A 27,995-nucleotide genomic window follows, 5' to 3' on the forward strand; every position below is an offset into this window, starting at 1 on the left:
CCTGCGCCTTGGTTTTCTGAAGATCTAAAACGCATGAAAACTAGTTGTAAGATCTCTGAGAGAAAATGGAGACGCTCTTACTCTGCCTCCCGTAAAATAGCCTACAAGGAAGCCCTTAGGGACTACCATCATCATTGTAAAATGGCCAGAGCTGCCTTTGTTTCAAACACAATAACCAATGCCCAAAACTGTCCTCGTACCCTTTTTTCGGTTGTGAAGAAATTAACTGGAGCAGATACGGTACCAGCCCCTCCCGTACTGGATGAGGCTCAATGCAATTCTGTTGCGAATTTTTTCATATCTAAAGTAGAGCGCATCTATAACTCATTAAGTATTTCTACATCTAATGATACGCCTCTGCCTGACCCTATTCCTACTCCAGATATTTCACTCCTCTCAAGGACGAAACTTGCAAACTGGGTACCTTTTGATGATGCCTCTTTTTCCCACTGCCTAAAGAGCATCAAATCTGGCTCCCCACAGGATCCGATACCCGCTAAGATCTTAAAACTACTTGAACTTAGCCCACGTCAAGTGCTAATGCAACTTCTTAACTCTTCATTACTTGAGTCATATGTTCCACAGGAGTGGAAGCATGCAATGATAATTCCCCTATTAAAAAAGGCTGGAGCGGATATCACCAACTTGTCTAACTTCAGACCAATTTCACTGCTCCCCATTCTATCAAAGATCTTGGAAAGGCATATAAATACACAATTGACACATTTTGTGGAGAGCTCGGGCTTTTTACATCCGTCCCAATCAGGCTTTAGAGCGCATCACTCAACTGAAACCACCCTCCTAGGAGTCACCGAGAGTCTGCGTCACAGTGTCGATCGCGGTGAAACATCAGCCTTGATCCTTCTCGATCTTAGTGCGGTGTTCGACACTGTGTCTCATTCCATCCTTCTCGCGACTCTCTGGTACCTGGGAGTGGAGGGTGCGGCTCTAGCATGGATAGCCTCTTTTCTAAAAGATCGCACTTTTCAGGTGTTTTCTTCTTCTGCTTTTTCTACAATGTATCCCTCGGCGTATGGTGTTCCCCAGGGGTCGATACTCAGCCCCTTATTATTCAACATTTATGTAAGACCCCTAGCTACTATTGTGGAGGAAGCTGGTCTCACACTGTATTCCTACGCCGACGACTCCCAGATCATTTTTTCTCTCTCTAACAAAGAGTGTAACAACACCTCTGCTCTGAAAGAAGGTCTGATCCGTGTCTCTAAATGGATGAAGAGTCATTTTTTGAAGCTCAACGGTGACAAAACCGAGGTAGTGATACTAGGTAAGAACAAGGATCTCTGTGGCCCCCACCATTGGCCAAATGATATGGGACCGACCCCGTAACCTGTAACTGCAGTTCGCAATCTCGGGTTTATCATTGATGAGAAACTTACAATGAGACAGCAGGCTGTAAAGGTGGCCTCTATCTGTTTTGCCACCTTGAGATGGCTTCAGAAGATTTTGTGGATGTTGCTCCTCCCCACACAAAGAACGGTAGTCCAGGCGTTGGTTGTTTCCCGCCTGGACTATGGCAACGTCCTATACCTTGGAGCCGACTTAACAACTATAAAAAAACTTCAGGTTGTGCAGAACGCTGCTGCCCGTCTGCTCTGCAATGTTCCTAGGAGAACTTCTGCTTCCACAGCACTTCGTGACCTTCATTGGCTTAAAATTTCAAACAGAATTAAATTCAAAGCCCTGTGTCACATTTTTAAAATCAAACACGGCTCAGCCCCAAAATACCTCCAGGGCCTTATTCAGGCCTATAAACCCAGTCGAACTCTAAGATCTTCAGTACATGGTGATTTTTCTGTTCCCAGATTTAGGCTAGTAAAGATGGGGGGCTGCTCCTTTGCGTATTTAAGTCTTAGATTTTGGAACGCTCTTCCTGTGACCCTAAAGACAGAAACCAATCTTTTTCGTTTCCGCAAGGGACTTAAAACTTGGCTCTTCCAGCAGTAATTTGTAGCCCAGTAAAATCAGCTTGACATTTCTCTTCTTCTCCAGTCTGTCCCTAAGCGCCGGGAAACCCACTGCGGGTAGCTGTGCGCTCTAGAAGTTTAAATAAATAAAATAAATAAATAAATAACTTGTACAAGTTCTTAAAGAGTTTTAAAGTTGTAAAAAAAAAGTTACAATTTTAACAACCACAGATTACGTATTTGTGCTTGTTAAATTTAAATGACCATGTCTACAACGTGTTTTTAAAGAAACTTTAAAAGTATAAGTACCATTTTTAAATTATGTATGTGTATTTGTTGACCTCAGACGAGGTCTGAATCAAATTAAAAAAATTGATTTGATTTGAGTAACTGTATTGTGATGAATGGATGAATATTAGGCCACTACTACTTATCCTGCCGCTCGCTCAACACACTTTTGGGAACCGTTACGCTCCTTTTTGATACTACATGAGCCGGACTTTGAATTGGTCAAATATTGCCCTTTTGTTTTTAAACGCAATCTACTATAAACACAGTTCGAGAACTTGGTAAAAGATTAAAAACAAGCATTTTCAATGCAATAGGTCTTGCTTTTGCGAGAGTTAGAGCTATTGGGATTGTAAATTAAATGTTTTTTACTTTTGTGTTTGGGAGTGGAGTGGTTGTATGTGGTGTGTAGTGGAATTATTTGGTATGTTGTGTAGTGTAATTATGTGGATAGAAATTATGTGGTATTTGGTGACTAGGGATTATTTGGAGTGGGATTGTGTGTTATGGAGAGAAATTATGTGAGATTGTATTTTGTGTTGTGGAGTGTTATGTAGTGGAGTTTAATAATGAAGGATGCTGTTAAATTTTGTGGTGTGATGTATAATTATGTTGGATGGATTGCATGTATGTAGTGTGTTTGGAGCACAGGTCAGAAGTGTTTATTCGCACATTCAAGGTTTTGTGCTTGCGAGACTTAGAGCTATTGGTATTGTAAATGTAAATGTCTTTACCTATACAATGCCAACCCCTGCAACAATGCTTCACAATAACATTAATTTTATATAGTTTGTGGGGTACAAGATACTACAAACTACATCCTATTGATTAGAGGAAAAGAAACTTGCTCGGATCAACCTCTCATTAACAGGTACTGTTAATGAAAAATCGTAGATAAAAGAAAACTAACATACCCACGACATTTACATATGGGGAAAAGAGCTTTTATGCATGCTTAAATAACAAAGAATAATTGCTACATAACTGAAATCCCGCTTGAAACCGAAAATTGTTCTGTGCATGTGCAAACCAGAACTGCGCAAATAACCATGTGATTAACCCATGTGGAAAGTCTCACGCATGCGCAAAGAGTTACTAACTGTAGGTCTCGAGGCACCACGTGCCTGGCATATGTTTGCCTGAATTTAAAGAGATCTGTCACTGCTAATGCTTTTGCTTAACAAAGAAGAAATTAACAAGGGATAGAGTAGAAGTAGGTGGTGAACAGTGATAATAACATATTTGAGAAATTAACATCTGTTTATGATTCTTTTATTAAATAGTGTGCGTTTAGGCCTGATGTGCTAAGCCAAGGGAAAAGATGGCGGTGTCCTGCTGACCGGACCATTGACAGGCTGCCAAGAGCCAAGGACAGAACCCTGAGAACGCTCTTCAACAGTAGAATTACATATACATTTGTATCTAATCTGTTTCTTTGAATGTGTGTGAAAGGAAATGGCACAGAAAAATGAATAAATTAAATGGGAAGGGTTTGTTAGACAAAAAGTTCAGTAAGAAATCGAGAATGACAGCATGAGGTGATGACAACTCCCCTGCCCCTGCCCAATCACAATCCGTGATCCACTGAGACTTGCAACTTTTGGGGGTGGGACATGCAGAAATAAAGACTATAACTAGAGTGATTTAAGTTAAGAGAGGGTTGACATCGAGTGAGGTGTAGGCGAGAGCTGCTGCTGGAATAGAACAGACTGGGAAGATTCAATCCTGAAAGACAGCCTGATTAGATTGAAGATTTGCGGAAGAATATCAAGGAGGGAGAGAGTGTAAGAGAGGGATGCGCTCCGATGCATCAGAGCTCTAGAGAAGTGTAGTAAGTATCATCCTATCCTGCACCTGTCCTGTAGTCTTTGTACCCTGACTCTTAATCAGGTGACCTCCACCAGTCCTTTTGACCAGGGGCTGGGTTGCCCCGTTTCACCATTTGGTAAATATTATTCTGTCTTAAATTTTTTATATTTTTGCAAAAGTATGAATTATTATGTCTTTTGTCTCTTCATCTATCACTCCTAATGCATTAAACTGTTGAATGCCTCTGTAATTTGAATGTGATTTTATAAATTAATTTTTCTCTCCCATGAAAGTTGATGGAGTTTGCACTGTGAATCTGTACAAATGAGCGTTCATTTTGAATGAGTTAATTAGATAAAAATTCATTGAATCTTACCCGGAGTCTGTGATTATTTTATTGAAAGTTATAAGATAGATTAATTAATTTGTTAATATCACCATCAACTACTCGACTAATGGTCCATTGACCAAAGGAAGAGTGTTGATCTGTGAAGATTAGTCAGACATTGACTAATTCAGATCAAGGTGAAAATAAAACTTGACCCCCAGTGAAACAGTTAGGAAACTTGAATGTGTATATGGGCCCATTTTGAGTAATTTGTTGATTGTGAAATGTTCATACTGGCCTTTCGCCTGATCACTATCATCCACCACTCGGCAGGAGAGTAGCCACAGCTGCTACACTTAACATGTCATGCCACATCGTGTCCACACACTGGCGTAAGAGCTACCACCTACCCTGTGGGCTTCAAAGCACTCAAGAGGGTCTTTAATGTACCAAGGGCTACAAGGAACATATACATAACAAAAATGAACAAATATGCACTAATTTCCACTCAAATATGAAGATAATCTTTTCTGCAAGCATTAATAAAGTGCTTAATTACCTTGAAAATCTGTGATATAAACATTAAAGTATCTTCACATGTAAGCATGAATGTATGAAAAGGTACCAGCATCAAATGTGTCCCCCACATCAACACTATTAGATATGCTCTAATGCACTTAAACTGTCTCTTCACTCTAAACATGAAGTATGAAATAAATAACAGAAATATCCTGATTCATTTTCCCAGTAAAGCAAGCAATCCTCTTCCATATAAGGAGCAGATATCCTACCATAAAACCACAAATTATCCACAAAATATTGGCTATGAATAGAATTATAATTATAATTGTGCTCCCAAATGAACTAGGAAATGCTCTCAGGGTATCAACAAGTCCTCAGAGGCCCATTTGGCTGTTCTTACCAGGGTCGGGCTTCTCTGTCTCTATCTCTCTGTTTATGTTGGAGACAGAGGCTGCAGCCCTCAACCTTCAAAACCAGCCTTCAACAGCTCCAGCGACCCCAGGAAATGCCCAATGGGATAAACGGCCAGAAACCAATAGACGATTGTCTTCGCCTGCCCCACTGCCCGCCTGTCATAAATGTTCAGTTATCCGTTTAAAAAGACACTTTTGGTATGATAATTGTCTCTGACTTGCCTTGTATAGGTTTCTAACACGTGCTCCAATGAGATTGTGAGGATTTGGGCCATTTTTCACCCTGTTTTAACTTTTGGATGATTTACAGGCAGTGCTTACTCTCGATACTGTATGATTTTAATATTTGATGTATATGGTTTTATCAAAACACTAAATAATTTTGTCTAAGATAACAAAAGTCTACTCTGTTTGGTGCCAGGCAAACCTGCATTATGCGGTCTAGAAAGTCACATTTCACAAAGTCCTATTAGGAAACTGGAAAGGCATGTTCTGCCAAGCTTTCTAAAAGACATAGGGGCATATTCTCATGGAGCTATCGCCAAGTTATCAGCACTTTATCTCAGCCAAAGTCGCAATTAAATTATCGCCCCATTCACAAGCTGGTGCTAACAGCCAATAGCACCATTTGACCTGCGATAGCAGCTGCAAAAATCATCGCCACGGATGACCCCGGCAACTATCGCTAATAAGATGCAGAGTAGGCGTTCCCGAGCAAAAATCCGCGACAACACCACTCCGCCACATTCTCAACGAACAGCCACATCGGCGATAAGATCCCAAAACAGGCGATAAGGCGCCTTAGCAGCAGTAAATTAACATCTGCTCTGACCTGGCGCAAAGCTGGATGACACCTGCAGCATAAAGGGAGCCCAGCGCAGAGCCACATCTGAAGAACCACAGATGCCATGGAGCTACTCATCATGCAGCTCAGAGCCCCAACAGGGCCACAACACCCACCGCCACCACCCCCCCCCCAAGATCCCCATCCCCCCCCCCCCCCCGGACCACCACAGAGGCAGCGCAGACAAAGACAGCGGACATTCAGGAAACGCATCAGCCTCACAGACTTAACACCAGAATATGTCACTGCCCTCTACAGGCTCAAAAAGACAACCATCCTCCGCATCCTGAACATCATTGCCCACAGGCTGACGGTACCAACACAGCGGACAACCAACATCCCTCCGCAGACAAAGCTGCTGGCTGTGCTGCACCTGTTGGCCTCTGGGACATTCCAACCAACAACCCCCAGAGTCGGAGGAGTCTCACAGCCAGCCCTATCCAACTTCCTCAAACCTGTCCTGGATGCCATCATCAGCTTGGTACCCCAGTACCTATACTTCCCCCACACTGCGCAGGAACAGCTGGAGATCAAGCAAGGCTTCTACGCCATAGCTGGATTCCCGCATGTGTGGGGGGCAATTGACTGCACACATGTCCTACTTGTGCCTCCTGCCGACACTGCACACAATTACCGCAACAGATAGCACACGCATTCCATCAATGTGCAGGCAATAGTGGACCACCGGGGACTCTTCACCAATGTCGTCGCCAACTACCCAGGCAGTGTGTATGATTCATACATCTTCCGACAGTCCATCATCAACCGGTGCTTCCAGGATGGCACCTGCGGAAATGCAGTGCTCGTTGGTAAGTACCAAATGAACACACCACACACCTCAACTCCACATTCATGCAACTCACAACTCTGGCAATGCACACGTTACAAAACCACATACAACATGCCAAACAACATGCCCACCCACCAGACACGACAGCACAACTTACTGTGGCAACTTGGGCTAGCCATGTCCATGAGCCACCAACGTCATGGCCCCTCAGCCACACACCAGTGGAATGTGGAGGTAGGTGGCAACCAGGCATGTGCGAAGGAGGCAAGTGAGCCATGAAGGAGAATGCACACATTGCCAAGTGTGGCGTGGATGTGCTGGACAGACTGCAGTATGCAGACCACTGACATATCCATGTTGACATATAATGCTGGTGTTGGTAGTGTTGTGGACAGTGGACTCAACCATGTCACCACAGCCAGTGGGGAAGATCACGGAAATGTAGCTTGTTACGTCCCCCCTGTAAGCGTGTGTGGAGTGGGCTTACCCGACTTATGTCAGGCTAGCGTAGGAATGTGAACACAAAACATGTAGCCCTGGGCATGGTTCTCTTCCGGAATGGCCAACGTGTCTGCCAGGGTGGCGCTTCTCACTCCGCCACGAGGCCGATGCCATGTGCGGCGATCCTGTGCGCCTGCCGCAGCCCAGGCCACTGCTCCCCAAACCAGTCTCGTCCGCCGCTGCTCATCCAGGCCTCACTGCTCACCTGCCGACACCAGTGTGTCCCCAAGAGTGCCCACCACATGCCTGTGCTAGCTCCAAGCCAGAGACCCGTGACCATGGCAGCCTTCTCAGACCATCGCGGCCTCCACGAGCAAGGCCCGCAGTACTCCTTTCCTGTTGACACACTCCACCGGCATACACAGCCGACAAGTAGGTCACACGTTTGGAACTGAGTCTTGATTACATGACGGCAGAGTACATATCCATGGCATTGTTTAAATCCCTATACTCCCTTCGATGTGGTGCCACCAACTCTGCATAGCATTCCGACCACACGTGTCTGTGGGCCTTTGCAGACTTCTGCCTTAGGCCTACACACCGGTACAGCAGGTCTCAGACAAATCCAATCCAGTCCATCCCAGGCAGGACACGGCATCGTTGCAGGGTGCACACCCGCTCAGCTCTGGTGCCTCCACCTCCATCAACCAGGAATCTTCTCCACATGCCATTTCAACACCGTGTGTTAGAGATCCCGGAGGAGCTGGCTGCACAGCAGTTGCCCCACGATGACCGCTGCCTCCGGAACACACTGTGGTCGAGATGGACACACAATTTGAACTGAGTCTTGATTCAGTGCAGAGTTCATATCATTGTACAGGCCTCATCGCAGACTGCATCCCTTTCCAGCTCTGGTGCCACTGACTCTGTCATGGGCACTCTCCCGTTGAACTTTGTTGGCGTCTCAGTCTATCACCTAGGGGTTGTCTTCATCATGTAGCTGATGCTGACATGGTGGGAAAAAGCAGACTGTAGCATTCAACTCCTCCATAATGCATGTTTCTGCTTGCTTCTGCCCTCTGCATAATGCCCTGGATGGACACCTTCCACTGTCCCCCGTAACACTCCGCGACATTCTCCTTGGACATCATCGAGGAACCGCTCAGCTCTTGTGGCCCTATCTCAGTGCACCGCATGTCACCGCACCTTGCGGGCGTGCCTGTGCCGGCTGCAGTGCATCCGGGGCCACTAACTCTGTGCAGCTCAAGTCATGGACACTTGCTGCTTGTACTTTGAACTTCTGATTGTCTGATCACTGTTGTAGTTGTTGCCAGCACCAACCAACCCCTGAGGGGTTGCTTACACTACCCAACACCCATCCAGCACAGGCATCACTGGATGTATGACCCTGGCAATAAAAGGTGCTGGGCACACACGCCCGTAGCCAGTGCCACAAATTATCTCAGTGTGTCCGTGTGGTCATTATGTATGCATGAGGGCCCCGGGCCATACCACATCACATTGTGCTGTGTACAGCGTGCGCAACCTTGTCACCTCAGGCAGTGGGGTAGACCTGGGACATGTGGCTGTGTTGGAACCCCCTGTGAGCGTAAGTGAGTGGACCGGTGTACGCCAGTACGGCGTAGGGGTGTGGTCATGTGACACGTGGCTCTGGACGTGGTTGAGTTTAGGCCTTGACAAAGAGGTAACTGATGCGTGTGTCTCTGGTGTAGTGTCTGCGCCACCCGTCACGTAATGTGCAATGTTGATATATAGCATGCCCACGGAGTGCGGCCTCGGCTGAGGGGTACATGAGGGTGCGCAAGCCCGCCCGGCGTCCGGTATCATACATGCCAACTGTTGTGTGTGTCGCTATTTCCGCAGCATAAGCCAAAGTTCTACCCTCAACCGCAGGGCGAGTTCAGCCAGGTATGAACTATACGTCTGTGTCCGCCGTGTCCTTACCATAGGCCTACACACACGTGGCCACCCACCTTCAGCGCACAACATCACTGTGTCGTTGTCAGGCTTGTGGACATGCGCAGACAGGCATGACAATGGTGTGCCGTAGGGGTGCAAGTGATGCAACCGTGCTGCGCACACTAGTGAATAGACTCAAGGGGAGGGAGGAGCAGCAGTGAGGCTCCGTAATACACATTGATGCCGCTCATTTGCAACAATCAGTACATGTCATACAGGAATCACAAAGTCACACATATCACACACCAATGAACTAGTGAGCCTGCCAACACATCATCCAGAACCTACTATTGACTTATGTCTCTCTGCACTGTCACAGATGACCAAGGATATGCACTCTGCGCTTGGATTATGACACCCCTCCGAGCCCCGAACATCCAGGCCCAGAGGCAGTACAATGCGGCTCACAAATGCAACAGGGGCATCGTGGAACGCACATTTGACGTGTTGAAGTCACGTTTCAGGTGCCTGGACGTCACAGGTGGAAGGCTCCTGTACAGCCCAGACATTGTGTGCAAGCTGATCGTTGCATGTTGTGTGTTGCACAACATATGTGTACGCAGCAAGGCACCATGGAAACCAGTTCCAGAGGCACCGGACGATGATGATGAAGATAAGGCAGGTGGACCACACCCCACTGCAGCCGCAGCAGGAATAGCCCGCAGGGACACCATCATTGCAAATTTCTTCAGATGAGCAGGTCACATTGTGACAGTACTTGGCAATCATGGGACAGTACAGAATAACCACAGGCACGGCATATGCAAATAAATGCATTCCAAAATGACACTCCCTAAGTGCATTTCACTCATCTGTTGAGGCACATCACTCAGACAAGTGTGAGTGCGACATTTATTGCTAACGATTTTATGATGTGTTCATGGATGGTGGGTGTGTCACCTCTGTGCAGAGAGGCTGTTTGGGGTGTCACGTATTCGACCTGCCAGTTCTGTGTGTCAAAGTTAGTAGGGTATCCCACTCTTCAGCGTTTCACGTGTCCAAGATCATTCCATTTTGGATGCCATTTGTGACCTACCGTTAACAACAGGGCTCTCTTTTGGGTCAGTTATGTGCCATCATGATGCAGGAATGCCCCCTGAGACTCAAGTCCGACAACATGGGCAACATGTACGTAAGCGGGAGTCACTGCCACTACATTCGTCCACGCCGTCATGATTAATTGATCATGGGCATGACACGTCTGTGTGTAGGAGGGGTTGCTTGTCCCTCTGCAACAAGAAGGGAAGATGCGGTTTCACAGTGTGTTCCATGCATGTGTCTGCATTGGCACAGTTTACATGCAGACTGCATGTCAATGTACATTGTGAATGTGAGGAGACGCCTATGTGATGCGGGACAATAGTCATTTGTTCTACGTCACGGATGTGGGGTTGTGCTCGTACATTGTCATCTCACCATTTTTGTACTCTGCTTTTATGGTGCATTTTCCCACATGATGTGTGGGAATTGCAGGCCTGTCAATGGTTATCGCTGATTTGTGTATCGCGATTGGCCTCATCGCACCTTTTCTGGCGTTGGTGTTTCGCAGTTTGCGGCGGTGCGTTGATTTTAACGCAGTTATTTGACGTGTTATCAAGGGACTATCACATGGTGCTGCCGTGTTGAAAATACCGCGTTAACACAGTGTTGTTTCCCGCGATAGACTGCGATGTGAAGAGTTGCGTTAAGCTAATTTTGCGATGGTTATCACACGTTGTTGAGAATATCCCCCATAAGCTTTGGAAACCTTTGTCAGTAGGAGTAAGCACATTACTGAAGACTGTCACCTTTAACCTTCACTTCCCAAGGTAACCCAAGCGTGAGGATCCTCCCCATCTTCATTACAACACATATCTATCCACATGCGCCCTATTGCCTTTGTCAATGCATGTTTATTTCTGATATTCTCCAGGATGGCTTAGTCAGCTTGTCTTCTCCTTCAGTTGTTATACTTGAGGGTGATGGCGATAACCTGTATGCTCAATATCTTACGTTTCTCAAATCATCGTCTCTGCAAGACAAAAGGCAAAATACATATTGTCAGGAATACTTTTTAAGGTTCAGCATGGTGCTGACTTTTATGAGAAAAAAAACGTTTTGTGGCATTGTGAGTTATATTTCATTTTTATTTTTTTAGTTTTCAGTGTGAGACCCAAATCTGCTCCTTTTTTCTTTTAACCCTAAATATGACATTCAAGCTTTCACTTATATTTTCTCTAAAGGCCACCCTAGCCCTAGTCTTATTACTTACCCTAAAACTAACCTTTCCTCCATTCTAAAATCTATTACCCACCATAATTCTTAATCTAACCCTAAACCTTACCAAAATAAAAACGGTGACACTATTTATACATTTAGCCCTAATGCCAACAATTTCCCTAATCCTATCTCTGTTATCCCTACTTTTTCCCTATCCACACACCCAGAGCCGGACTGGGAACCCAACAAAGCCCTGGCAGTTTTGTGGGACCAAGCCCTGTGGGGTTGGTGGGGGGGGGGGGGGGGGGGGTAAGGGGGCGGAGGGTGTTGTTTCACGTGTGAAGCACTCTAGTTTCTGGGGGCCGATATTGCAGCACTGCTGCAAAACTGGCCCCCAGTTACAAAGCCGGTCCGCCACTGCAAAACTGGCCCCACCCTTCCAGCCTTCCGGGGATATACACGGCGCCTGGTACGGCCTGTTATGGCAAGTCCGGCTCTGCACGCAGCAGATCTCACCACTGACGCTAACTCTGCCACCTACAAAGACACTACCACAAAGTGTTTTACTCCGTTGTTTTAGGAATTCCAATTTTGTAACCCCAGGATTTTTGTCCCTGGAGATTATTCCCTTTGGAAAATGACATATAATTCGGGTTAAATGCAGGAATCCAACTATTCAGATTGGAGAAAGTGGCCCCAACTATGTCCCATCTTTCCTTAATTGTTTTGAGGGGGTTGTGCATTTTGGGTATGCATTCAACTCTAAAGGGCACATGTCGAGGAGCCATGTTTGGTGGAATCTAGAACTAATGTGGGTTCATTTCCAAGAGTGTGATGAGGTACTTGGGCCTTTTCAGCTAGATACAGATAGCTTGACTGAGGCCTAACCACTGGGTTCCTAACTTTGTCTCATGTTAGCCTGTTCTGGCAATTCAATTCCTGTCCTAGCTGCATCAGTAGCGGGAATATCTCAGGCCTAGCTGAGTGAGAGCTGCATCAGTGACTTGACAATGCTTAGCCTGCAGGTTTTCTGTTAGTTCCCTCTCCCATAACTAGGACTGTGTTAAAGAAATGGGCTGCCGTGACTCCTGTGCTAGGACCTTACCTTAGACTTCTTAATAGACTTTTACGTGTTCTGGGGCCATCACCCACCCAACACAAGGTATGACACGTCATGGTAGCCATACCCACGCACATAATTGGTTGGTCCTATTTGGTGACTGCAAATGGCTGCCCTCACACAGTCCCCTGTCTAACATCACCTGGGATGTGTTTGCATTCAGATATAGGATGCTCCATGTAGACGAAATGGCGAGGTCACCCAGGCACAGCCATCAGAGGCTAGAAATTAACTCAATGTACATCCACTGACATCTAAGCCTAATTCAAGCCCTACATTTTATGGTGCAATTACACCTAATCTAGAGGACCAACTAACAGGTTCCAGTCAATTACAAGCTGTGAGTATCTTCACCTGCCCGTCCTGAGCTGGCATGCTACCATAACACAGCAAGGGGCATCTTACACGCCAAAGAACACCCACCCAGATGGAACTCTATTGGCTCCCCTTACCAGCCACACACCCACTTCAAAACTGGCTGCATTATTTACAAAGTCAACATGACCAGCACCTCTGCTTATCTTTCTGACAAGCTCACCATCTGCGGTGGTTCTCGGCACATCAACAGCCAGGACACCATAAGACTGCAGATTAATAAGATAGGTATAAAAAAACAAAAAAAAAAACAAGACAAAAGGCCAGTTCCATCTATGCACCCAGGATCTGGAACACCATCCCTGTATACATCAGGACCACCTCAACACTGCTCCAATTTAGGAAAGAGTTGGAGATTCACCTCTTTAAAGAACACTACATCAAAATGCATTAGTTACCCACAATTCATCTCCCTCTCTTAATACTTACCGACTTTAAGCTTGCTTTTGACTATGTGCAGCTTTCCGCTGCCTTACGGTTCAGTTAGAGCTACAGATATATCATATACATACATACATACATACATGCATACGTACATACACACACATGCAAACATGCATATATACAATTAAGGCTGTACTCCAAGATCCTGCTGCTCAGTGTTAACAACTGCATACTGGTCAATTTCTGGAATCTCAGTTTCAGCAGATTTGAGATTCATCATGAGGAGATTTGGGATTCCTCTGTGTGCAGTCTATTCTTCTTGCATTGGTAATTTCTTTATAGTGTTCGCAGCTTTAAGTTTGAATGAGCTACCCAACTTGGAAGCAGTCCTGTTTTCAGATCACTATAGAGTATGTTTAAGATATCTTCCAGTTTCTTTTTTACTAGACCATAGCTTTTATTTTGAGTAGATGCTTTTTGAGCACCCCCTTAAGGAAGGCTTTAGTTGAAATTCAAGTTGCCATGATGATCCCACCTAAGGCATCACAGCTTGTTGCCATTACTGAACAGCCACATTAGGCATCCATAAAAAGCAGTTTGCGGAAGTTGTGATTAATGTCAGTTTATATGTAAATTACTAGTCACTCACATGCCAGAGCATCTGACAAAGGTCTGCTGTAATTTTGCTTCTTAATGATCAAGCCCAGAAGTCCTCAAATATCTATTGTTGTTTTGGCATTTTTCACCTAATACCGGTACTCACCATCTGGGGACTTCTCTCACTGCAGGTTCTACCTCGATGATCGACACTTTCTTTCCTCTTCCAGATAATTCAGCATCTTTTCATTACGATCAAGGTCACAAAACATTCTGGAGAATCTGTGCACTAGGGACAATTGGCTGTTACACTAGAAAACAAGAGGGGCGTGATCAATATTTTCTTAGAAGCACCATGAGCTGACATTATTGATGAATGACACATACAGAACCTCCTTTTTTTTTTAAAACAAACTTTATTGGGTTTGAAACAATCTTCCAAAATAGGACTTCTGGATACAAATTACATTTAATCAAGAGTTCCTTCCATAATCTCCTGTTACTTCCTGAAGTGGTCTGGAATATCGTATCGGTGACCCGGGTCCCCATCTCCCTCTGCCCACTGTACAGGAGTAATACAATACACACCCTTGTTGGTCCACGAAGGTTACAGAACCTCCTTATGTATGCGAATCACAGTATCCTGTCTCCCACGCTTCAGTAACAATATTAATAGAAGCATGCCATCAAGTTATTGAATCAATAAAAGAAGACCATATCATAGGCTTCTATATTTTTTGTGGAATCAATAAAAGAAATATATATTTATTTGATTAACTATATTCATTTTAAAATGTTTCGGGTCTCCACTAGGAAGATGGGAACTATCTCTGAATAATGAAATATGATTATTGTTCAAGCATTATAAGCTGATTTCAGGATCTGTTTCAGGATTGTTCAAAGGGAAGCTTTGATAAAGTTGCCTCTGCGAAACAGCTAAGTACATACTGTACTGTGAACCTCGAATTAGGATTAAAACTTTGTGACTACAATGAAAATTGAAAACAAGAAGAGACAAAACTGCACATTTTTTTTGACTGTCAGTGATTCAGGTCTTTATGAGGGTCACACTGTTCAAATAATAAGAGTGTATATAAATTGTAACACCAGAGGGTCGCTGGTCTAAGTGACATCACCTATTGTAAATTGCCGGGCCATCTTTTTCCTTCCCTTCTACATATCATTCTACACATACTACTATAAACATTGGTTCACCTCCTTGTCGTACTTCTTTGCCCCCATCATTAGGTATAAGGAATCACTGTAACACAATACAAACCCTTGCTGCCACAACAGGTTGACTTATTTTTTCTTCAGGTGCCTAAATACCTGCTTATTGAACTATACCCTCGGAGCCCTCCTCATGGTTTTTCTTTGCTGCCAGTGGAGTCAATGCTGCCTAACTTAGTCGCATTTGGCAAGCAAAACTATTTTTCTATAGGATGGGGTTCACAAGGAACTTAATGGTGCTCAACTGGAAAAAGGGCAACATCAGGAAATTCTAGTTCTCTATATTCCTCTTTAAAAAAAGAAGAAACGATTCAGATCCTATTGAATGAGATTGCCCAAACCGAATCAATGCTTAGTGAAGGCTCAGCACATCCAGCCAGATAAACACATTGAATGAATGAATATAAGTTCTGTAGAGCGCAAACTTAGCCCAGGGGTGTCAAGGCACTGCGGAAAGAGATCAGAGTAAGAGATGTCTATAGAGTTCAGAGCTTAAAGGTTAAGTCAGGGAAAAGGTTAGGACAGGTGAAAAGCCAGGTCTTCAATGACTTTCGAAAGGATGAATGGGTTTCCAGAGTGGAAATTGGGGAAGGAAGGGAATTACACAGATTAGCCCCTATCAACGAGAGAGCCCTCCCCCCCAACCTGGCTTTCCTAACCCTGGGAACTATTACCCGGTTCTTGCTTGCAGATCTCAAGTCCTTGCCGTGAAGATATCTTTGAAACATTTTGTTGATGCCTTCTGACCCCTTATTGTGGACGGCCTTGTGAACCAAACATAAGGCTTTGAACACAATTCTCCTCCCCAACGGGAGCCAGTGCAGGCTTCTGATGGTAGCTGAAACTGAGTGGAATTTAGGAAGACCCATCACCAGCCAAGCGACGGCATTCTGCACCAATTGAAGTCAATTAAGAAGTCCCTTGTTTATCCCTAAGTAAAGGGCATTACATTAGTCTAACCTAGACGCCACAAGGGCCACCACTGCCTGTTTCCGCGATGGAAGGGAGAGAAAACGGAAGATCTTCCTGAGAGTCCGTATCATCCCAAAACAGGTAGAGACAGTTCTATTTATTTGTGAGCCCAGGGAAAGAGAGGAGTCCACAATAATGCCTAAGTTCTTGGCATTCCTTAAGAAGTAAGTCAAGGATCATCTCCTTCTTCATTAAGGTTAGGCAAATCCACATGTGAGAGTGTGGCCTCAGACAACACAACAGTAGTTCTGACTGCAGGGATGGAGCTAAAGACATGTCCAGTTAAGCAGAACCTATCACCTTTCTAAGGCATGGATGAATTGAACATAGAAGCTTGGGCTCCACCAGTAGTTTGCAGAGAGCGCCAAATTATTTAGCAACCGCTAGACTCAGGACTGGAAGAACCTTTCAAGATTCTGTTTATGATCTTGTGAAAAACAAATCTTTTTCTCCAGCAAAATTGGAGAAGGGAAGCTGGAAAATGTTTTTTGCTATAGTGTAGTAACTATAAGAAGGATTTTGCTTAGTCTGGGACTTCAAGAGGCTAAATAGATTAATTAAATTCATGTATGGTCCAAGATACAAAATTCAAGATGGAAATGCTACAGAAAATTCTTCAGCTGATAACAACCTTTAGATTTTATAACTGGGATGGATTTCCAAAATACATATTACCATGTACCAGCCTGGGCTCTTGATTTTCTACACAATTTTTATTATTATCTTAGTTAACAGGCAATAAACCAAAAGTGCCATGAACTTCTTTGACATCCGTGGGGCTAAGCTTCATCAAATAAGATAACAGAGAAATAACGTAGATTAGCGTATACAGAGACATAATAATAGGATAATTACTTCCTTTTAATCCTGCGGTCCATGGTGTTGCAACATGTCAACACAGGCACTTATAAATCAGTCCACATGCAATCATGTTGGACTGCAGATATGTGTCTGCTGAGGGGGGAAGTGGTCATCTTATAATCTCGGCATGGTTATGGTCCCAGTCTCACATCTATCTGCCATTTTTTAGGAAAATTCATCACCATCTGCCAAAGGAAGGATTATTTTCCCTCTTCTGTCCTCCGACATACTCAGACCGGATTTCAGGATCTCATCCCAGGCTTGTGCTTTGGGAGGTTTCCAGAGTGCCCTGCGCTCCTCCCACCAAAGAGCCACATGTTCCCAACTCCGTGCACCACTTCAGTAAGTCAGGACCCTCAGGCTTCTTCTAGTTCATCATAAACTTTCTCCCACCTTGTATTAAATCTCAGTTCTGCAAATTTAGAGAATACCAGATGAGCCCTAGTTTTAGGGAAATTACCCAGCAGGCAAACAGGGGAGTATTGGGTAATTTGCGGTCAGTGGCCTTACTTATGGTTCTCAGTATTGTTTTCCATTATACTGAAAGACAGAGGCAAGCCCAGACTATGTAGTCAAGATCTGCATTCTCCTCAGAGCATCTGCAGCATTCTATCTTTGTGTCTAAAACATGCAATTCATTATTTTGGTATTCATTTATACATGGTGCAATAAGAGTACAATATCATTTTAAAATGAGCATACCTTGACGCTTTTGGGTAGCACTATCAATATCAATAGGTGACACCAGGACCTCTGGGCTTGCTCCCAGGGGGCTATCTTCTAATACCTGGAGTAACTGTCTAATATTAGTCATGGTGCAATGCTTAGGTATACATTCTGTCTAATCAGCCGGAATCAAAGAACCTGCCCTAGAGAATAATCTATTCACTAGTACTCAGAATCTTGTAATTATCATTCGGCATTGATAAAGGTCGGTACGAAATAACATATTTAGCCTCTTTGCCTTTCTTCGAGCGCGAGACTATAACAGCCTCTCTCATCGAATGAGGTAGTACCACTGCCTCCTTAGATGCATTACCAGTCTGGGGCTAGTACGTCTACGTAAGCAGAATACAATTATACAGAGAGTCCATACCTTCCCCCTAGTGATGTCCCTGACCACCCCTTTCACCTCTTGAAATATTATTGCTTCTCCCAAAGCTTCTGCTGATTGATGGTTATGCTTGAGAGGCGAGGCAGCTCTTGCATTTTTTACTATATCCTAGTTGCTGGTTACTGGTCGAGTCAAGTATAAGTGTACCTTGTTTATTTCTGTTTGCGAATAAACTTCTTGACCATCTGAGTTGGGGTATGTCTTATGTCATAATATGCCAACCACTCCAGTAGCTTCCCGTATAATCTCTCTGATCATGGGCCTTTTCAATGTAAACCCTGTAATCATAGACCCTTAATCAGTCGAGCAACACACCAATAGCATTTCATCCCCCCCAACAGTGAGGAATGGGCTGCACCCCTTTCAGCTCTCTCACAGCAGTATTTAATACCTGGTCTTCAGTACGTCTGAGAAGTTGTGCTCTCACTACAAACCTGCTAGCTTTAAAATGACCCAGCACTACTGTCTTGAACGCTTCTCACCCCATCATAGCAGACAATGCAGTTCCTGTGTTTTCCTCAAAGTACTTAACAATAGCCTATTCTACAGTGGCCCTAAATGTGGTGTCCAGGAAGGAATTGATTGGTTGGGGAACAATACATTGCATAGTTATAAGAAATGGGTTATGATCTGCATATCTTTTGGCTAGGTATTCATTGTGTTAGACCTGCTTAACTTGTAATTGGCATCAGCATAGGAATTTATCTAGTCTGACCAAAAGATTGTGGAGACTGGAGGGATAAGAGCACTCTCTGCCCTCAGGATTATACATTCTCCAGCTTTCTACTAAATCCCAATGTGACATCCAGTTAGTAAAGGCCCTAGCAACATTGTATATCACAGACATCGAAAGGGGGGTAATTGATCTAGTATTGGATCGACAATACAATTAAAGTCCCTTCCTGCAATCCAGAGAAAATGTAAAATTGGTAGTATATGAGAAACCAATTCCTCTAGAAAGTAGAGTTGATTAACAATTGGAGTGAAATATTAGTCAGGGCATTATCCCTGCTGTACAACCTGTCCATTACTACCACATATCTACCTTCCGGATCTATTACCTCATTCACCATCTGAAAGGGAACACCCGGTCTGATCAAAATCAGGGTTCCATGAGCAAACGCTGAATATGTTGTGAAAATATTTGTCCCGCCATCTGTGTTTCCTATATGAATGCAATATGGGCTCCCTTCCACTTGATACATGCTTGTACATCATAATGTTTCCTAGTGGAGTTTAGACCACAAACATTCCACGTCAATATTTTAATCTGTCCCCCCAGTTCCATTGACATGGCCATGACTGTGCAGCATTACACAATCTCGAATAAACCATCTTGTCTCCTGTAAGCTAATCATTTTAAACAAAATCTCTAACCAACCTTTGTCGTTCCTCAACTGCAAAAATAAGAATCAAACAAAAACAGCAACTACACACTTCCCCAACAGTACCAACAGTGGACTGTGACAAAAAAGTTCCCTGTCCAAACCTTTGAAACTTCTTTTACCTTTACTGCACCACCAGCAGAGACCAACATAGCCCAAGATGGTGCTGAGGGCGGTAGGAGTGAAAGAAGAGTGTCAAAGAGGCAGAAAAGCAATAACATTAGAATAAGAATGCCCCCGACTGCCTGCATCCACACCTCGGATTACATCAAAAGGAATATGAATTGACATTGTAACAAATATTTATGCATGAATGTCAGAATGGAGAGGCCCACAGCACCTCCTCATATAAGTTTGACCTCTGTGTTTGGAGGCACCTTAGGCAAAACACATTGTCCAGTGCTTTTCAGCTCCGACATAGAACTTTTATCATTCTTGTATTCCTCCGTTTGCAATTGCTGTGAGTTCTGAACTGTCACTACCTTTGCCTGCATCTTCTCTGCCTCCACGTGATCCCTCGTGGGGTGAAGGTCAGTTTGACATCTAGAGCATTGTAATTTAGCATTCATGTGCTCGACAGCAGCATACATCATTTTGCCCTGGCCACCAGCATCAAACATTTCAGTCCAAGACCAAGTCTCAATAGGATCATCGAAAAGGTGAGCCTTCCCCTCCACCTGAATCCCCCAAATGCGCCAGATATGCATAGGTCAAACCAAGATCTCAAAGTGTTTTTTAAGGCCATGAAAAATGCACGTTGATGTTGAACCAGCAAAGTATAGTCTGGAAATGTAGACACCTTCACATTATTTACTACTGATAGCGGGAAGAATGAGATGCATCATGTAAACAAACACAGATCTAAGACCCGAGACCCCATGCAAATCTTTCAGGTTATCTGTCATCTCCTGCTTCAAGCGGTAAACTTGCCACATGTCCTTAGTGCCATCTCCGTCTCCCACAAGAATTCATCCCTTCTTCGTTATCGCATTTCTTCCAAGACCTAGCTATCAACTAAACAATAGGCCGTTCTATTAACTAACGATGTCTTGTCCACTTGCAGTGGAAACACAAATACATGCAACTTTTCACAGTACAAGCAAAAGCAAAATTAAACGCTAGTCGGGAAGCATGTTAAACAATAATCATGCCTACTGTTAGGCTAACTTAACATCACACGGGTTACAATACAGCTTCTTAGTGACTCATAAATCACCTTATAACATAATTTTCAGCATCATGAATAACCACTTCTACTAAGTTATTATTACAATTGTAATGTTATATAATTTCACAAACACATCATAAAGGACACGCTATACTTAGGTGTTAATATGAGAGTCAAAGTTGTCAGTTACATTTCTAACACACATGGATAATTCGGTTTCTTAGAAAATTACTTTGACATCTTGAACTTTAACACTTTTAGTCCTAAATTAGCCACACAGAATACACGTGAGTGCGGACTACTCATGTTTATAATGCACTCCTACAAAAACAATTAAAGGAAAGACAGATGCAAACATAAAGCATAAAATTACACTTATCTAATCCTCCCTTTGATGGCTTATCAAGCCATCAACAATCTCTACATCTTAACAGATGTGCTTTTAGATGGACTGATCTAAACCACTGTGGTTGCATGTCGTTTCCTTTTCAAATTTTCCAATCTCTTCAAGTCAAGATAATATTCATCTCTTGCATTCTCCAAACCCAATTCACCATGTTTCAGACTCTCACTTTTCCTCTTTCTATATTCTTGGGACCCTTTCACCAGAATGTACAGGGTAAACACATATATCCCAACTATGAACAACGGTTTCGAAATAGACCAACTATGCCACTCCCCAGATTTGCAAACCACCTTCCAACAGCCCTCAATCCCTTTCCAACAGAATCCAAAACTCCTTCAGTGGCCAAACCATTTATCCCCTGATGAAGGTCAGCAACATTCTTTATGAATGTTTGCAGATCTCTACTCTTATCAGGGATATTAGTGCAACACTATTGGACCTTTAGCATCCAGCAGATGCTGTCCTCTTTGGTGAGCAGAACATCTAATGCAAGGCTGTTCTGCAAAATCATTGATCTAATAGCAACCATTTCTGCATTGACTAGTAACAATGCTCCAGCTGTGTTAGTCAAAAATGTATCAACTGCAGTAGAAAGTTTTCTAATCTTAATGTCATTCAGTATCACTCCAGCACTAGGTATGATTGCTCCAAAAATGTCTCCTACAATTTCTCCAGGCACCCAAGCCACGCTTATGTTGTGATTTTTCTCCCCAAACTGGATGGTGAAAATTGTTAACATGATACATTTTTGGAAATACCACTCCCAGATAACAAATCCCTTACCATATACATGGTAACTTGAAATAAGCATTGTTCCCAAATATATAATAAATTCCACGAATCACCGGATCTCTCCCATCTACATAAAATGTTCATGATCCCAGGACTTCAAAGGTTGGATCCCATTTACCCTTCCCTACAAATATAGAACTACGGTCAGTCAGTTTATGGTAAATACATAATCTCCCTTTCTGTTGCCAATCTAGTCTCTCCTGCAGTTTTGTGATCTTTTTTCTCTTGTGTCTACTCCTTGGTGCAAAATCCAATTTCAGTAGTAGCCACTCCTGCTCTAAACCTATTTTCTACTTGATCAATACATTTGTTTTCAATCCCAGTGAGTGTGCAAGTTAGTTTATGTCAATGTGCATAAGTAGTCTCTATTGTCTGGCGGTAAAAAGAAATACCTACCAGCAAATTGTCCTAGAGTTGGTATGCTTATTCAGGTGCTTAAACAATGGCACTTCTGAGAGAACTAAATCATAATTAAAACAATAATACTCAAAATGTTCCTTGTTATAGAATATACTAAGAAACACACTACAGCTAATACCATATGTCAAAGGCAGGTGGTGGTAAGTGATGCCCTCAGCTGCTGAAGCGGGTAACTGCATGCAGACATAACAGTCCCTAGCCTCCATTGTGTCCACATTCTGATAAAGTAACCTAGCGTAAGCATTTAGAGAATAATCTACCCTAGAGATGTCAGTGTGTATGTTTTGCACTTCCAGCATTACTACCTCTTCTCTAGGCTTGGATGAAGGTGTAGTTTTAAACACACGTGACTCCCTTGTGCTACCTGCAGACCTAAGGCACAAGACTACAACCAGCAGTATTAATCCAACCACTGTAAGCATTATGATGTACACATTATGCATCTACATCTACGACTGGAATGATTCGTCTCTCTACTTTAGGCTCAGACCAAGTTCAGTGGAGAAATAGCAGCTACAGAATCCTCTCTGTGGTTCTCCACCTGTGCAAAGGCAAAACAATCTCTTGTATAAACTTCAGTTCATACACATGTATATACAGTTCTTCGTGAGACTTCCCTAACCCTACTCTGTGTTCTTTTAAAGGACTAGTTCCCAAACGTTGTTGTTCTTCCACTTGGGCCTAGGTATTTTTTTCAGGCTCATATTCAAAATTCACAAAGTTAATTCAACTTCTCTTATAAATTCAGACCCTAACTCATGTGTGAGGAACTGCAGCAAATCAGCTCTTAATTCAACAATCTCATCTGGGGACTGTTCTGGATTCAAATGAGGAAAAACAGGGTCATTCAATATTAGGTTTTGCTAGCCACTCAATCTTGGCAGAAAAGGAACGACAAATGAGAGAAGAATGTGCGAATCAGTCTCCAGAATACTCAGCAAAACGTTAATGGTCAGCACTGATGTTCCATAGTTTGTTCTCATCGGCATTGGTAGCTAGGTACGTCCACTCAGGAGAAGCGTACCTCCAACAAGGCTCCCTCAGTCTCTAGGATCTTCCCGTACCAGAATCCTCTACTTTGCTTTCACTTTGTTCAGATTCAGACCTCTTTTTCCCAGATCAGCATCAGGGGACAATTACAGACTTCTCTTTGGCAGCACCAGTGGCCAGCCTTCTTCCACCTCCTGCTGACTCACTGCACTACTTTCCTCTTCAGAGGTAGGACCTAACTCGCACACTGCCTCGGTACCAGCTGTTCTGGAGCCACTCGCCATCTCTGTTCTTTCTAGTGAACTTTCGGATCCTGTGTGTTCCCACACAGCTTGCCTGACCCTCTCCCCTGGTCTCTTGACTACTTTTGTTGTTTCTTCTGGAAGAGGAGCTGTTTTATCGAGGGGATACAGAACCTTGTGGGAATGAGAGGCATGCACCCAGTTCGGGAAGCCACTACACTTCGCAGCTATTGTCATCACCAAAATCACCTGAAACAGACCACACCAGCAAGGTTCTTCCTCACGTGCCTTTTGACCTGCACCCAGTCCCCAGGGCAAGGTTGTGACATTGTTCCTGGTGAGGCGGTGCAACCTGGTGAGACACATAACGAACCACATCAGCTAATCCTTTGCAATAGTCGAGCACCAGATTGTCTGAGGTATTTACAAAAATGTTGGCAGGCACAGCAGGTAGCCTCATAACACGCCCTATAAGGATCTCATGTGGCCAAAGGCCAGTCTTTCTATCAGGAATTCTATGGAGGCTTATCTGTACAAGCGGCAAAGAATCAGGCTGTTTTAGGGAGGTTGAAGCACACACCTTGGCTACCCTAGATTTCAAGGTGCCATTAATTTGCTCCTCAATACCAGAAGCCTCTGGCCGATAACTACAATGTAACCTCTGCTCCACGTGTAAAGCTTCACATAACAGTTTCATTGTCTCATTATTAAAAGGAGATCATTGGTCTGATTCCAAAGTAGTTTGAAATCCAAATCTTGGAATGAGTTCCTCAATAATAACATTGCTACTGTCAGACTATCACATCTCCTAATTGGGTAAGCCTTCACCCACAAAGAGAAAATGCACACCACCACTTGGATGTATCTCAGCCCATTAAAGATAGACATTTCTACAAAATCTAACTGCGTTCTATTTAAAGGTCCCACTGACTTTCCAATATGACTCAGGGCAACTGCTCTCCCTTTCCCAAAATTTATCTGTTGGCACGTCACGCACCTGTGGCACAGAGCAATCACTCGAAACTTGGGATTGAACCAGGTCTGAAAGGAACACTCTCATCATCCTTCCCTACATGTGTTGGCCCATATACATGTCTCGCCATTGAATGTTTGGGGCTTGGTGCATAACTCTGTGACATCAAGACAGTCATGTTCTCCGTCTGGCTCATGCCAATCACCTTCTGGCAAAGGCAACAAGGTAGCAGGCTTCAGCGTAGAACAGAGCTTTAGGTTGACATTTTCAGCAGCCAGTATAACTTGTTTGTAATGAGTAAGCCTACTATTTGTGAGATGCTGCGTGTGTGTTCTAGTAAGCAACAACTCTACTGAGTGAGGAATGTATATCGTGAGTGGATGATCCATCACAATGCTTTCACATCTCTCCCATCTGACACCTGTTGCAGCAACGAATTTGACACATCCAGTCAACGCAAATGCTACTGTATCCAAAGTAGCAGAAAAGTAGACAACTGGTCTATGTGCACCTCCATGAGTCTGGGTTAACACTGTGAGAGCACAGCCCTCTCTTTTATAGCAAAAGAGCAAAAATGCTTGTTATTATCTGGCATTCCCAACGCTGGAGTGTGGCAAAGGCTTTTTCTCAGCTCCAGGAACGCACTCAAGCAGTCATTGTCCCAAGGTATCGGAACGGACACATCCTTATGACTTAGCCTTTATAAAGTCTAGGCCATTAGAGAGAAGCTGGTATGCACTGATGATAGTAGCCCACCATTCCCAGAAACATTCTAACCTCTTTCTGTGTATGCTGCAAATTCATCTGCATGATCGCCGATATCCTCTCTTGTGACACCTTTCTTCCAACATTTGTAATCTTGTGCCCTAAATATAGAACTTCCTTCAGGCAGCATTGCAGCTTGTTTGGGGGCGCTAATGTCCATTCTCAGCCTGATGGTTCAACACAGCAATTGTATCAATGTGGCACTCGTCATGAGTATTCGATACAACCAATAAGTAGTTGATAAACTGTATCAGGACTGAGTCGCAAGGCATGACTAGGGATTCGAGAATTTTCTTCAAGATTTGATTAAAGATAGTAGGCATTTTTGTATACCCTTGTGGGACACGACGCCATGTTAAGACGTGGTCTCCCAGCTTAAAAGCGAACAAACATTTGCTAGATTCATACAATGGGACTGAGAAGAACGCATGACAGAGGTCAATGACGATGAACCATTCGACTTCACATTGAATTTGAAACAGTATCACAGATGGATTTGGTATCATGGGACAACAAGGGACTACAATACTGCTGATTTTATGGAGAACCTGTACAGTACGGTACTGCCGTTTGGCTTCTGTACAGTACAGTACTTGGCGTTGGGCTCCTGTAAACCCAAAATGGAAAAGTTGCATGGCCCCTCCAGAATCTCCTACACAATACCCTGTTCAATAATGGACTCCATCACAGGCGTGATCTATGCAATTGTCTCTGGAGTCAGGTTGTATGGTGGCATTCTGGGATACTCCGCATCAGGCTTAATCTGTATGCGAACAGACTTGATTTATTTAATGAGTCCAATGTCCTTTCCTGAGAAACTCTAAACTTCCTCTGATGCTATCTCCTTGATATCTAATGGCAGATCTTCTATGGTTAACAAAAGGAACAACAAAACTCCTTCTTTCTGATTTGCCAATTTGAATACTACAGCCTTATCTTTGATTTGGATGTCAGTGCCCTCTGGGGTACACAATATAGTACAATTGAGCTTTCACAGCAAGTCTTGTCCCAACAAACTTATAGGACCCGAGTCACACACTACAAACTGATGATTATCCTCGAAGGTGCCTATCCTCACATGGACTTCCTCGGTCAAAGGTTTCAACATTCTCTTATTAGCTACGCCTATAACGTGGATAGTTTTTCCAGAGAGGGGTATGTTGGGAGCCTCTGCTGTTCTCGCAGTACAGCGGATGGCACCAGTATCATACTAGAAAGGTGACGTTGTGGCCAACCACATCTGCATCGACATAGGGTCCACTCTGGTCTACCTCTAAGACTGCGCCAAGTGTATAGTATTCTTTCCCCGTCAGGCACCGTCATAAGGTCTGATTTGTCTCTGACCCATCGAAGGCCTCGAACATAGGGTGCCGCTGAACCGAGGCATTCCCATGAGACATTCTGAGATCTTGGCCAAGTCATGTGTTGTGATGGTACAAACTTACCCTGGGGTTGGTAAGATCCCCCACCCTGATCCTGGTTTTTAGGATTCAAAACACATTAGCACTTCCAATGCCCCACCCTATTGCAATAGTGCCATGGGCTGGTTTTCTTATGGGTTGCAATGTCTATTCCTGTCTTGGGGTCTATTGGACCACCACTGCCTCTTCCTTGGCCCTCACTCCTTCCCCTAGGGCACCTATACTACTTGCGGGTACGTTTCTGACATCAGAGGCCATGTCTCTGCTATATTTCTGACCCTGACCTCCCCTCTTTGCAGCATTCATTTGTACCAACATCGATTTTTCCTTCCTCTTCTCATGCCTCGTCTCGATTTTGCCACTGCAATATTTGGCAGAACGCAGAATCTCCTCAATGGACTTATTTTGCCAACATATCAAATGCTGCTTAATCATTAAAGTGATTAAGTGCAACCCAGTCACAAACTTGGACACAAACTGTCCCATGTCTTTTGGTTCAAGAGTATCTGTGAGAAGTTGGCCTGGCATATGCTGTCCACTAGTTATAGGGGACACCTTGCACTAGTCCAATTCGACTCTTATGGTGATAGGTTAAAAGACAACCTTTAAAGACAGCTATCCTAGTGGTAGCTGTGGAGAGCAGCCTTCAGGCTAAGTCTTGAAGGAGTGTTAAGCTTATTGTTTTACGATGGATAACCTCTTGAATGACCAAATGAAAGAGTAGTTCACACAGGTATATATATAAAAATATATGTATTTATTCTAAGAATAATCCCACTAGTCTCTTTGACTGGAGGTAAAGATACAATTCAAACAAGCATTGATAGTTACAATAAATAGCACTGGAATCATAGGGCCCCAGGGGGGGACCAAACCATATATTAAAAAAGTGGTATAACCAAGACAATTCTACAGACAGTGCATAGGGCACTTAGGGTCGCTGGCCCCTTACGACACCACCCAAGGTAGTGAGGAAGGGGACCCACGGGAGACGCGTGCAGTGGTATAAACTACTGTTGGGATCTCTATTAAATCCTATGGAGAATGTCGCGGTTGGAAATTACAAGAATCTAAACACTTCTAGCAGGAGTTCAAGTTCAGCAGCTTAGAGTTAAGCTCTTGGAGGGCCCACACCCACGACAGTACCGAGGTACCACTGTTACCTGCCTCAGGGAAGCCGGGTGCATAGGTCGTTTTCGATGTCGGGTCGCGATCTCGTTTTCAATGGAAAAAGGTGAAGA

General features: G+C 43.9%; 1 protein-coding gene across 2 annotated transcripts in view; it reads right to left on the bottom strand.

Annotated features, from left to right (window-relative positions):
- Positions 1 to 9,922: 9,922 nt before the first annotated feature.
- The window catches only part of TSGA10IP (testis specific 10 interacting protein), a 224,456-nt gene continuing 206,383 nt past the window's right edge, over positions 9,923 to 27,995 (bottom strand). For both annotated transcript variants that reach the window (XM_085625872.1, XM_085625873.1), the window contains exons 7-8: positions 14,182 to 14,326; positions 9,923 to 11,351 (exon numbers count right to left, since the gene is read on the bottom strand). In XM_085625872.1, the coding sequence (XP_085481998.1) occupies positions 14,210 to 14,326 (117 nt within the window). In that variant the 3' untranslated portion in view covers positions 9,923 to 11,351; positions 14,182 to 14,209. The remainder of the gene's footprint in view (positions 11,352 to 14,181; positions 14,327 to 27,995) is intronic.

This window comes from Triturus cristatus, chromosome 9 (genome assembly GCF_964204655.1).
Source record: "Triturus cristatus chromosome 9, aTriCri1.1, whole genome shotgun sequence".
Lineage (NCBI taxonomy): Eukaryota > Metazoa > Chordata > Amphibia > Caudata > Salamandridae > Triturus > Triturus cristatus.